A 13,076-nucleotide genomic window follows, 5' to 3' on the forward strand; every position below is an offset into this window, starting at 1 on the left:
CACTGAAAAATGTTCATAGCCATAGAAAAAAAATGGAAACAGACTTTTGATATTTCTTTCACTAGGTCAAAGGTCGTGATAAACATATCAATAATTTGAAAAAGAAATGTCAGAAGGAATCAGAACAGAACCGGGAGAAGCAGCAGCGTATTGAAACCTTGGAGCGCTACCTAGCTGACCTGCCCACTCTTGAAGATCATCAGAAGCAGACCGAGCAGGTAGCAGCAGTCTCTAGGAATGCTGGGAACAAGCAGGGAGTAGCCAGGCAGGAGTCGTTCTCGTTATCTAACTTATTGAAAGAAGTATCTCAAAGGAGTCACGTCTGGCTAGATTTACAACTAGATGCCTATATGTATATGTGTGTATATATATACATGTGTGTGTGTGTGTGTGTGTGTGTGTGTATATATATATATATATATGTATGTATAATTTATTTGAGATACAGTCTCTGTGTAGTTCTAGCTATCCTGGAACTCACTATGTAGACCAGGCTGACCTTGAACTCACAGAGATAGCCTGCCTCTGCTTACTGAGTGCTGGGGTTAAAGGTTTTTGTCACCATACCAGCCATGTTTTATTTCTTGGAGACAGGGTCTAGTCCATGACTGGTGTAGAGCAGACTGACCTGAACTCAAAGTCAAAGGAGTCTTGCTGGAATTAAAGGCATGCACCACTATACCCAGGTTAAGGACTGCAGATGTTTATGATACCCATGGCAGTCTTCCTTAGCTAAGCATGGGGTCTTGTCTCTTAGCTGAAGGATGCTGAGTTGAAGAACACGGAACTGCAAGAGAGAGTGACTGAGCTGGAGACTTTGCTGGGGGACACCCAGGCAACCTGCAGAGAGAAGGAGGTTCAGCTGGAAAGCCTGAGACAGAGAGAAACAGAATTCTCCTCTGCAAGACATAGGTAAATGCCCTTTAGATTTGAGGGAAGGAGATAGTTTCATCCTGGTACAGTGTTAACTACCCTTGCTTGCTTACTGATTTGATTTTGAGTGAATGTGCAAACCCCTTCTCTTCTTAGAGCTTTGTTTTCTTTGGATTGTGACTAGTGGGAAAGTTGCTTATGGGCAGAGAATCTGTCTTTGTGGTGAAGTGGGGTTTTATCATAGAATGATTGGGAAAACACTTCTGTCTTAAGGTTTCTATTGCTGTGAAGAGACACCATGACCATGGCAATGCTTATAAAGGGAGGCATTTAGTTGAGGTGGCTCGCTTACAGTTTCAGAAGTTCAGTCCATTATCATCATGATGGGGAGCATGTCAGCATTGCTGGCAGACGTGGTGCTGAAGCTGAGAGTCTTAAATCTTGCAGGCAACAGGAAGTCAGTTGACACACTGGGCGGTAGCCGGAATATAGGAAACATCAAAGCCCGCCCCCAGAGAGACACACTTCCTCTAACAAGGTCATGCCCACTCCAACAAAGGTATATCTCCTAATAGTGCTCCCCCTTTGAGATTATGGGAACCAGTTACATTCAAAGTACCGCACCATCTCAGTGCCTATCACAAAAACCTTAAGAGCCAGGCGTGGTAATGCACACTTTTAATCGCAGAGACAGACAGATTTTGAGTTTGAGGCCTACCTAGTTTACATAATTCCAGGCCAGCTTGGGCTACATAGTGAGACTGTCTCAAGAGGAAAATAGTTTATAGAGTAGGAAATGAGATAGTGTATATTTTCAGAAATGTATCCTAGTTCTATAGAAGACTTAGGGATTATCCACATTTTGAGTCTGTAAGCTAAAGTACTACCAAGAATATCTATTTCTCATCAGTGCTCAGAATTGATTTTTGTTTGGTTGTTTTTTAGTGGTATATGTTTGAGATAAGGTCTTACTCTGTAACCTTGGATGGCCTAGAGCTCACAGAGATCCTCCTGCCTCTGCCCAGCCCTGCTGAAATGCTGGGATCAAAGATGTGAGTCACCACTCAGAATTGTTTCTGGTTGCTAGAATAGTCTCTGAGACAAGAGAAGATGCTGTGGTGTAGTCTTGGGAATTCATAACAATTTCTGAAAAGGATGGTTGTGTTTCAGCAACCTCTTGGGCTAAATGTTTCTAATTGGTAGATTGGATTTCATATCCTGTATTCAGACACTGTGATCGTCTTGTTTATCTCGGTGGGTCACAGTAGAAGTGATTACAAGGGGGGCTGGAAAGATGGCTCAGAGGTTAAGAGCACTGACTACTCTTCTGAAGGTCTTGAGTTCAATTCCCAGCAACCACATGGTGGCTCACAACCATCTGTAATGAGATCTGGTGCCCTCTTCTGGCCTGCAGGCTTACGTGGAGGCTGAACACAGACTTGATAATAAATAAATCTTTTTTTAAAAAAAAAGTGATTACAAGGGGCCAATTGGAGGAAGTATTGGGTGGAGTCAGAATTGGAGGACTGTTGTTGTTTCATCTCTGTTGCTGTGATAAAAATGCACTGACTAAAAGCCGTTATCGGGGACGAAAGGCTTTATTTCATCTCCTGCTTCCATTGGGAGAAAGCAGGGACCTAGAGAAATGCTGCTTACCAGCTCTGTCACAGACTCATGCTAGCTTCTAACTCTGTTGGACACCAGACTGGCCTCCAACTCACAGAGATCTGCTTGCCTCTGCCTCCCAAGTGCTGGGATTAAAGGCGTGTGCCACCACCACCTGGCTCAAATCTTAATAATCAAAACAGAATGCAAGAGTCTTTGGCAAATAAGGAATTGATGGTATATTATATAGATTCTGGCCCCTAAAAAAGGAAACTGAATGCATTGAGTATCTTTTCTCAGAGATAACCTGTATCACATCATTCTCAGCTTTGGGAGGAAGGTGGAACTGTTTTGCTGCAAAGACAGAAAATAATAGAACCAAGAACCAAAGCCACAATGATTCTGATTTCATAGTTCTAGAAGAATACTTTTTCTTTCAGCTTGCAAGATGAACAGTCTGTGGAGGATGCCAGTGAAGAAGGTCTCCCAGAGGAAATGGAATCCCAGCAAAAGGAGTGTGATTCCCTCCGAAAGGTGATTAATGGTTTCTGGGCTCTGGCCTGGGTAGATTGGGAGGAAAGAAGAGATTGTGTACTGGGAAAAAATCAGGAATTCTGTCTTAAGCCATCTAGGGATCTGCTCCCAAGAGCTTTTCTCTCTTCTGAGAAGTAAGCCCTGTATAGTAAGTTTGTATTTTAGGTATTCAGTCTTATATCAAGTAAGTTCCTTATTATGAATACATGCAAAAGCTAGGGTCATCATGCCCCTCAGATGAATCAAAATGATGTACTGAAGCCCAGGTGCCCTGAAGTCATGGTTCAGGTCCTGGAGAAACTTAACTGCTAAAGATCATCAGAATGTTATAACCAATGAGGTAGCCCAGTTTCTCAACTCAGCAAATAATAGAGATCCAGTAACCTGCTGGTAAGACAGGTTACAGGTTAGCAGAAATGGGTCAGAGACGGTTAGCTCTGGAGGCACAGAAAGCTGGGACTATTTGTGTTCTCTGCTTGGATAGGTTACTATGACCAAAACTCTAAACTCATACCCATTGTAGCTCTGGATAGGGAGACTCGGAAAGCTAAATTTGTCCTTTTCCAAAGAACCTTGATGTGTCTTGGGTATGTATAAAGTTAATTCCACTGACCTGCAGTTAATTAGGTGAAGGTCCCTTACCCTAGAAGTGCTCATGTGAACTGTTGCAGTTCTCTGTAAGACTCTGACTAGAACAGAGTCCAAGGTCTGAAAGTAGTAAGGAAGACTGGGAGTCTGAGTTAGATTCTGTAGGTCATGCTAACCAGTCCTCACCGTGGTCTTAGAACGGGTGGTAGCTGGCATTGGATCAAAGATCCTCACGCACATCAGCCTTGTGCTTGTAGCCTTTCTTGCTTTCTTGATAACTTTGCCTTTCAGATCGTGGAGAGGCAACAGCTGAAGATAGAGCAGCTGCACTCTCAAGTCCAGGTGAGCAGGAGGCTTTGGCCCATGGTGGATAGGACTTAAATGGTTGAAACTTGGAATTCAGCTTAACCTTTGATTGCCTTCTCAGCCATGTCATCTGCTTGTTGTTTGGTACACAAGAAAAATGAAACAGTGCTGAGGAGACAGGATAGACATTTAAGCACAGTTCTCTGCGAGCCAGGCTTATACCATCTTAGGGGTGAACTCAGAAGAGTTTGTGAAAGGAGGGGAGGTCAAGGACAAGTTTCTGGAGACCCTGAGCATGAATGATGACTCCTTAGCTAGGCAAAGAGGAGCTGAGTAGGATGGTAGGAGGACATCATGAACCTGTAAAGCAGTTTGATACGATTGAAGTACAGCCATGTACTGCCTGCCAGTGGGGACACATTGTGAGAAATGTCAGATGCTTTCATCTGTGTGAACATTAGTGTATACTATTATCTTTAGTGGGTGATGGGAATCTTGTTAGAGCGTTTAGTTATGGTGTGGTATGCTGAGGCTTGCAGTTCAGGCTCTCCTGGAAGATTGATATCCTAGAAAGAGACAGCCAGGGACTGTTGCAGAAAACCTAGTGAAGCGATGTGTAATGTGGCCAAGGCACGGTAACAGGGATCTAAGAAGACAGATGAAAGTAACCCTTCGGAGGAGTCAGTGACTGACAGGAGCAGGGGTTTCAAAAATAGGAAAGGCCGGGCAGTGGTGGCGCACACCTTTAATCCCAACACTCGGGAGGCAGAGGCAGGCGGATCTCTGAGTTTGAGACCAGCCTGATCTACAGAGCTAGTTCCAGGACAGGCTCAAAAGCTACAGAGAAACCCTGTCTTGAAAGAAAAAAAAACAAAAGGAAAGAACCAGCGATGACTCCTGGTTCCTATTTCGGGCCAGAGTAGGAGTGTTCATTAATTGTATTCTCCAAGAAATCTTGATTGAAGTTGATTTACTCAGGTTTTTTGAACTCTAAAAGGTTTTACCCCAGGGGCTGGAGTTATGGGTTAATAGAAAAAGCACTTCTTGTGTGTCAGGACCAAAGTTCTGATCCCAGCACCATGTTAGTGCTAGGTGAGTGTGACAGCCCAGCTGTGATTCCAGTGCCAGTCGTTGAGCCAGATGCAGGATGAGCTGGAGAGAAATCAAGAAAAGACACATGACCCTCTGACCTCCACACAGTGTACATGTGCATGTTTACTTACACACATGCAGACCCACACAGGTAACACACACACTATATCTCTGTGTGTGATACATATACATACATACATACGCACAGAATAAAAGGGTTTCACACCAAATTCGAAATGCACCAAAGAAGCTGCAGGCTACAGGCTTGCCTTTCCAGCTGTGTCTGTGTAATTCACCTCTTTCAGTTCTTGTTGTCGGGAGATAGTCACACATGCCAGGGCTTTAGGTGTTAATGGCTTATTAAGTGAAAGGGTTTAAATTGGTGGTTCTCAGCCTGTAGGTCACGATCCCTTTGGGATCAAAAGACGCTTTCACAGACCTAAGACTATCTGAAAGCACAGATATTTACATTATCATTTATAACACATTAAAGGGTTGCAGCATTAGGAAGGTGGACAGCCCTGGTTTAAATGGAAAGTGACAGGTCCAAGCTCTTCTCATAATCACCCTTAAAGCAGCTGTGTGGCAGGGTGGGCTTCACTGTGTAGCCCAGGTGAGAGTTGATACCATCCAGATCAGATCTAGTACCCTTGGTAGTTCTGCATAATATCTCACTGTGTGGTCTCTAGAGCCTAAAGGAAGAATTAACTCAAGAAGAAGGAATAAGCCAGGCCCTGAGAGAGGAGGCACAGAGGAGGGAGACAGCCCTGCAGCAGATGCGCACAGCCGTGAAGGAGGTAAGCATTGACTGGGTCCATAGAGCCTCCAGGAATCTGATTTCTCTATCTGCCCACCTCATTCTTACCCTAAAAGAGTGTAGAAGGGACTGTGAGCTTCTTAACAAAGGAATGGATAGTAACATTGCGTTATCTTGTATATTAAAGGCCCTAGAACTGTTTCAGAGAGGCCATAGTCATATCAATTGAACTATATTCCCTAACCACCTTTGTTTGATACAGAGTAATAAACCAGACTGGCTTTGAACTTGTAGTCATCCTCTTGACCTCCAGGGAATATAGTTCAATTGATAGGGTAATTGTTTTGCATGCATGAAGCCCTGAGCTATAACCTTGGGGTAGTGGTACATACTTGTAATCCCTACACTTGGAAGGTGAAGGAGACAGGAGCATCAGAAGTTCAAGGTCATCCTCAGCTATGTAGGAAGTTTGAGGCCAGACTGGGTTATGTGGCTTTGTTATACCCTGTCTCAGAAATAAAGGGGTGGGGGTGGGGACAGGCTGTCTCTCACTTTCCCAGCCCCACACCCAGCTAGCACTCCTACTCTGTCCCTTGCCCTCTCTATTCCTCTGACAGCCTGTTATCAGGCTGGCTGCTGGCCACTTTTGTCAGGGTGGCAGGGCGAGATTGAAACCAGTGTCTTCTCAGGTTTCACTGTTCACGTTCAGCCATCTCTAATAGCCTAGCTAACAGAGTTGGCTGAAGGACTGGCTTCAGATAGAGTTCCTAGGGGGTGGGAGCATCTTCTCTGGTTCCTGGACCGAAACCTGGAGGCCGATGACTCAGATCCTGCTGAGGAATAGTTTCCTCCCCAGTGCTGGGTCCCTAAGGGCCTGGGCTCAGCCTACACACAGGAGGAGCTAGTGTTTGTAGAGGAGGTGCTAGGGGTTGTAGGGAGGGGAAGGTGGCAAGAAGCCTGTGTGGGTAACAATGGGGAGTAACAATGTGAGTAAATTTCCCCTTCACACCCATGCACATTCAAATACACAGATCCTTGCCTCTCTTTGGGTCTTAATCAGTTATCCATCTGTTTGCTTAGCTCTCAGTGCAAAACCAGGACCTGATTGAGAAGAATCTAACACTGCAAGAGCACTTGCGCCAGGCCCAACCAGGGTCCCCGTCTTCACCAGATGCGGCCCAGCTGGCTTATGAGCTGCACCAGGAATTGGCCATTTGCCTTCAAGATCTGCAAGCTGTCTGCAGCATTGTGACCCAAAGGGCCCAAGGCCATAACCCTAACCTCTCTCTGCTCCTAGGCATTCACTGTGAGTCATCAAAAGGGCCTTCATTCTCTCACCCATCCAACTTTGCTATCCTTAAGGTAATTGTGAACCAGGTGCATAGGTCTGGCCATTCATTGCCTTGTGGGAGTTGGCAAAGTAAGTGTTCATTAAGTGTTTCACAAACAGGCCTCCTTAGAGGATGCTTGCATGGAGGACAAACAGAAAGCAGGCCTTAGGCAACAAATTATCAGCTCACTATTTCCAGCCTTTTTTATTTATTTTTTTTTTCCTTTTGGTATTTCGAGACAAGGTTTCTCTGTGCAGCCCTGACTATCCTGAAACTCACTCCATAGACAAGCTGGCCTCAAAGTCACAGAGATCTGCTTGCTTCTGCCTCCTGAGTGCTGGGATTAAAGGCATGTGCCACCACCACCCAGCTACCTACCAGCTTGTTCTTTTAAATGTCATGTCTGAAAATGGGAGTGGAGGGGAGCTGGCAAGATGCCTGGATCTTCAGGTCTCTTACCTTTCCCAGTCCCACACCCAGTGGCCGCTAGCAGTCTTACTGTCTCCCTTGCCCTCTCTATTCCTCTGACAGCCTGTTATCAGGCTGGCTGCTGGCCATTTTGTCAGGGTGGCAGGGGAGGATAGAAACCTAAGTTAGGAGCTTTAGTTTGTAGTTGAATCCTTAGTATAAGCAAAACCCTGGTTCAGTCCTTAGTACTGGAGGGGGAAAACTGTATCCTAAGATCATAGTGCTTTAAGAACACCTTACTCCTTTAATCCCAGCACTCGGGAGGCAGAGGTAGGCAGATGAATTTGAGGCCAGCCTGGTCTACAAGAGCTAGTTCCATATTTGGTTTCTAGCCATAAAGGACATTGAGCCTATAATTCAGGTTCTTAGAGAAGCTAAATAAGAAGGAGAACCCAAAGAAAAACATATAGGCATCCTCCTGAATATTAACCTTCATCAGGCGATGAAAGGAGACAGAGACCCACATTGGAGCACTGGACTGAAATCTCAAGGTCCAAATCAGGAGCAGAAGGAGAGAGCACGAGCAAGGAACTCAGGACCGCGAGGGGTGCGCCCACACACTGAGACAATGGGGATGTTCTATCGGAAACTCACCAAGGCCAGCTGGCCAGGGTCTGAAAAAAGCCTGGGTTAAAACCGGTCTCGCTGAACATAGTGGACAATGAGGGCTACTGAGACCTCAAGAACAATGGCAATGGGTTTTTGATCCTACTGCACCTATTGGTTTTGTGGGAGCCTAGACAGTTTGGATGCTCACCTTACTAGACCTGGATGGAGGTGGGTGGTCCTTGGACTTCCCACAGGGCAGGGAACCCTGATTGCTCTTTGGGCTGACGAGGGAGGGGGACTTGATTGGGGAAGGGGGAGGAAAAGGGGAGGCGGCGGCCAGGGGTGAAGAGACAGAAATCTTTAATAAATAAGAGCTAGTTCCAGGACAGGCTCCAACGCTACAGAGAAACCCTGTCTCAAAAAACAAACAAGAAAGACAGCTTACTAGTCTTGTCATTCCTCATGAAGTTTCAGTCAACTGATTGTCTAACACTCTTAAAATCCTCTTCTCCTTAGCCACCCAGCTCCCAGGGACTCAGCTAGATTTGCAGAAGCCAGATGTGATCAGGAGAAAACTAGAAGAGGTTCAGCAGCTGCGTCATGACATCGAGGACTTAAGGACCAGCCTGTCAGACAGATATGCCCAGGACATGGGAGAAAACTGTGCCACACAGTGAGGAGTGCCAGGGAGGACCTGGCTGCTACTAGCCTCGACAGAAGGTTCCTGCCTGACAATCCTGCCTTCTGCTGCTGCACCCAGAGGGGAGAGCCTGTATCTTGGGTCAGGGTTGATGTGAAGAGTCTGCCTGTTTTGCTGTACACTGGCTTTGCCTTACTGGTTATGTTTTACCTGTTACCGTACTCTTAGAGGCTGAGTTACTAATTAACCTTTTTGCTGATTCAACTGATAAATCAGAAGCAAACAGGCTGCTCACCTCCCTCTCCATCCTCCAGGATGATCCATGTTCATTCCTGCTCCACACCTTGGTCCTGCTGATCCTCTACTCAGATAGGCCTAGGAGGTTAGGCAGAAGTAGCAACCTTTTGAGGATTCTCGGGCCTCGTGTGTCAGCCTTCCTGGGAAATCAGCTGGTTTTCTCAGGCACCTGCTTCCTCAGGGCTGTTATTCCCACAGAGGCCTCAGGGTTTTCTACCCCTTAGCAAAGTTCCCCTAGGATTGCTGGCTTAGGGACTACAGCAGGGCTCTTGAGCCTGCCTGCTGTCTTTTACAGGAAGCTCTGTGCCCCTGGAGCCCTGGCATGTGGTCAGCCCCATTTGGGCTAAGTGCAGACTCCTCTGGTATTGCCCTGTGGTTCCCAGGTTGGATAGTCATTTCCCCAGAAGACCACAGGGCAACTGTCAAGCTGCTCACCCCTTCCCAAGGTTAGGGCTGTAACTAGCCCTGATTTGTGCCTCTTGTTTGGGGTGGGGGGAATTTCCTTTTCCCTCTCTGACTCCTTGAGAGTTCAGAGCTTTTTAGTGTGGGTCATCTCTAAAATAAAAGTGTTCAGTGTTTCCTGGGGTTCTGTGTTTCACGAGGGCCTTTGGACCCTCAGCTTTTTGGTTTTTCTTGCCTCCTGATTTAGGGATGGTCTGTTTTATCTGGTTGTTGGACCAGCCCTGAACGTCTAGTTTGAGGGTTTCAGAGGCAGCCATGACAGGACTTTTGCTAAGCCTCTGGCCTGTTGAAAGGTTCCTGGACCTCCAGGGCTGGCCCAAGTGGCCTTCTTTTTAAGTGTTTTCCTATGTTTTGTGTTTTATTTATGGATGGCTTACCTTCAGAGTAGCCACAGCCGGCTGGATACCTCAGCCTCTGGGCTTCTGTCTCCTAAAACCAGAGCTGCCTGGTTGGTGTCCACCCCTATGTCATTGGGAGCCCAGCCTTCATGCTCACGGGTATTTTTTTCTTTGTAAAGTTTATAAAGTTATTTATATGAATCTTTGTTATGTCAACTGGTTTGTATTGCCTATTTTGATTACAGAATAAAACATTTAACAGATGCTTCAGTTTCTCGTTGCCTCCTGGCATCCCTTGCCCAGCCCTCGCTTTGTTTTAGGGAGCCAAAGACTAATTCACTGGCTTCAGACAGATCCAGCTTGCTGTCTGAATCTCTTCCCACTTCTGCTTTGTCTGGGTGGGGACAGATGAAGTCGGCCCACACTCCCCACCAGCCAGTGGTCACTGCAGAGTTAAACCAGACCTCGGAAGTCAGCACTTCTGGGTTTCTGAGGACGTAACTTCCCCATAACCAGATAGACAGTTTGCCTCAGAGGGCAGGACTGGCTTCCGGGGCCTTCACCAATATAGTACTAGCTCTACTGAGGGGAGCTATAGTGAACCTAACCGCTTGCTCCAAAATTGGGGTGGGTGCTGGACTCTATCCCACCTCATCAGCTTAATTCCTAATATTTAAAGCCACGGGGTGTAATTTCAACAAGAGTTGAGCTGGGACTACCCCAAAACTAGCTATGGATCTCTACCAAGGGCCAGTTGGAGGCAGACTTTCAAGACGTGGCATTAGCCTTTGCCTCCATACACCAGTGAGCTGTCCTGCAGCTTCTTACCTCCTTCTCCATCTGGCTTTGGAAGGGTGTGGCCCCAGTTTACAGCCACCACCCTTTCTTGTCAGAGCCTGTTTGAGTGGAGGTGCTTGAGGGAAAGTGTCGAGGCTGCAGTGCCCCTCCCAGCGCCCCCACCATCCCACCGCCGCCCTTGCTGAGGTTCCTGAGCTTGGAAACTGCCCCTCCTTCAGAAGTTCCATACTGAGCTGTACTATTAAGGGACCTCCTGGAGACAAGGGTGGCACTGCGCTGAGCACTGGACGTTCAAAACCCGGGTAAACTGGGAAAAGTTTTTAGCCGAACCGTTCTGCCATTTGGTCCCTCCCCAGCCACAGGCAGTGAGCCCCAAGTCCGAAAGAGCTGACCGCAGCCAACAGCTGCTGAGGAGGGGGGTCCTCTAGGCTCCAGGCCACGGAGCAGAGCAGGGAGGGCGCCTCCAGCGCAGGGCGGTGTCATGCACGCCCCGCCTTGCCCGCCTGCGCAGCTCATTGGCCCCGAGCGCACTGACTCGCGGGCGGAGCAGGAAGGAAACCGCTCCCAAGCGCGGCGGCAGCGTCGTTCCTAGCCGAGCGGCTGCCGCTCCCACCATCCCTCGGTTGGTTTTGCGTGTCCCCTTCCTGCAGCATGAGTGGTCTGCGCGTCTACAGCACGTCGGTCACCGGCTCTCGTGAAGTAAGTGTGTGCCTGGGCGGGCGCCCGGGGAAGGCGGGCGGTCTCCCTGTGCTCCCAACCGGCTCCCGGGAGCCGCCCCCACGATGGAGGCAGTGAGGTACAGGGTATGGCCTCCCAGGTCTAGTCCGGGGGACGCGGCCCACTGTCCCTCCACACATCAGGGAGCCTTCGGCATCCCAGCATGAGCTTCCCACTCCCATCCACCATTATGGGGTCACCCATTCTCTTGTACACCCCCTACACACACCTCCTTAATCCCCGCTTCCTCTCCACTGTGAGGCTGTGGAGGAGGAGGGTTTTAATGCTGTAGGGCCTGGCTCTGGCGAGTCCAGCTTCCCTGACTTACCCAGGACTTGGCTGTCTTCTCTGAGACTCCTGTAGGTGATCCCTTCATCCTTGGACCCTTCCCATCCCTTAGTGCCCAGAATCTCCCCGTAGAGTGGTCAGGAGGACAAAAGCTCCTGCTAACACCGGACCAGAGTTCCTTCCATAAATTTTCCAGCTTGCCTGCCGACTGTGTCAATCCTCTGCCCCTAGATCAAGTCCCAGCAGAGTGAGGTGACCCGCATCCTAGACGGGAAGCGGATCCAGTACCAGCTAGTGGACATCTCCCAGGACAACGCCCTCCGAGATGAGATGCGAGCCTTGGCGGGCAACCCCAAGGCCACCCCACCCCAGATTGTCAACGGGGACCAGTACTGTGGGGTATGGGGTTTGGGGTTTGGGGTCTGGGAGGTGTTGGAGGACTTGCAGCCAGGGTCAGACCTGGGTAAAGCAGTAGGGTCCCCTGCATCTGCACTCAGGTGACTACCTCCTCCCTCAGGACTATGAACTCTTCGTGGAGGCCGTGGAACAGAACACACTGCAAGAGTTCCTGAAACTGGCCTGAGCAGGGATGGCCACAGTCCCTACCAACTCCTCACCAGGCCTTGAGGGACCTTGTGACCAACTCCCTGTCATTCCTAATCTGACCTTGGAGTCTTTCCTGGCAAACCCAAGCCCTTTCTGTGTCCTCCCCCTTCCCACAGAGGCAACATTCCTTACTCACCAACTGGTCTCAGAGATTGTCTTAAGCACAGCCCCAGTGCTGGCTTGTCCCCAGCCAGGCCTTGGGGCTACCTCCCTGCCTGGCACTGCCTAATGGGTATTTCTCTTAGTTCCGTCAGTCAGGGCTCTGCCAAAGGCCCCGCACTCGCTCTTGGGAGCATCCTAGAGACGATTAAATGCCCGTTCCACTGGAGCAGCCTGTCTGGTTGTGGTGTCCTAGGTCCCTGCATGGCAGAGGTGGTGGTTCTGGTCGGCTCAGAGCAGTGCTAAAGTGTTGCTGTCTCTGTGTGTGCGTGTGAAGCATGTGCTTGTCTGTGTCAGGTAACATGACCATGGCTGACATGGACTTTCTCGACATGGTAGCTGAGTCACCCTCAATTCCCATGCAGGTTCCGGTGTTCTCCTGCCTTCCTGACAGTGAGGGTGGCTGCCCCAGAACAGCCTCCGGTTGGAGGGAGACTGTGTTGGAGGTGGTTGGGTGTGGGCGTCACGGGAGGTACAGCTGCAGCTGCATCAGACCGGGAGCATGGAGGTGGTGGTGGCAGTGGTCTGTACACAGTATGGAGAGTGTCTGCATGAGCATCGGGCTGTTTTCAGAGGCCTTACCTCCAGTGAAGCTTCCCTGCCCCAGCTGAGACAATGCCAACCCACTTAGCACAGCTTGGGAGAAAAAGGAACCTAGGGGACAAAGA

The 13,076-nt window shown here is 48.7% G+C and overlaps 2 protein-coding genes across 3 annotated transcripts in view; both read left to right on the forward strand.

Annotated features, from left to right (window-relative positions):
* Cep85 (centrosomal protein 85) overlaps positions 1-10,101 on the forward strand; it is a 38,398-nt gene extending 28,297 nt beyond the window's left edge. Inside the window, exons 7-13 of one of the 2 annotated variants that reach the window (XM_050152857.1) lie at positions 66-218; positions 758-912; positions 2,919-3,012; positions 3,892-3,942; positions 5,688-5,795; positions 6,836-7,061; positions 8,620-10,101. In XM_050152857.1, the coding sequence (XP_050008814.1) occupies positions 66-218; positions 758-912; positions 2,919-3,012; positions 3,892-3,942; positions 5,688-5,795; positions 6,836-7,061; positions 8,620-8,780 (948 nt within the window). In that variant the 3' untranslated portion in view covers positions 8,781-10,101. The remainder of the gene's footprint in view (positions 1-65; positions 219-757; positions 913-2,918; positions 3,013-3,891; positions 3,943-5,687; positions 5,796-6,835; positions 7,062-8,619) is intronic. The other variant, XM_050152865.1, reaches the window with a different exon arrangement.
* Positions 10,102-11,169: 1,068 nt separating this feature from the next.
* Positions 11,170-12,577, forward strand: Sh3bgrl3 (SH3 domain binding glutamate rich protein like 3). Its single transcript, XM_050152915.1, has 3 exons — positions 11,170-11,337; positions 11,875-12,042; positions 12,161-12,577. Exons 1-3 carry the CDS (start codon positions 11,290-11,292, stop codon positions 12,224-12,226), a joined length of 282 nt encoding a protein of 93 aa, XP_050008872.1. The 5' UTR covers positions 11,170-11,289; the 3' UTR covers positions 12,227-12,577.
* Positions 12,578-13,076: the final 499 nt, after the last annotated feature.

Source organism: Alexandromys fortis, unplaced genomic scaffold (genome assembly GCF_014885135.2).
Source record: "Alexandromys fortis isolate MF-2015 unplaced genomic scaffold, M_Fortis_MF-2015_v1.1 scaffold_26, whole genome shotgun sequence".
NCBI lineage: Eukaryota > Metazoa > Chordata > Mammalia > Rodentia > Cricetidae > Alexandromys > Alexandromys fortis.

Bases quoted from the DNA above. Each gene is read 5' to 3' on its own strand.
- Sh3bgrl3 (XM_050152915.1), top strand. From the start codon at position 11,290: ATGAGTGGTCTGCGCGTCTACAGCACGTCGGTCACCGGCTCTCGTGAA. The intron at 11,338-11,874 runs GTAAGTGTGTGC...CTCTGCCCCTAG, and splicing joins CGGTCACCGGCTCTCGTGAA to ATCAAGTCCCAGCAGAGTGA. The intron at 12,043-12,160 runs GTATGGGGTTTG...CTCCTCCCTCAG, and splicing joins ACGGGGACCAGTACTGTGGG to GACTATGAACTCTTCGTGGA.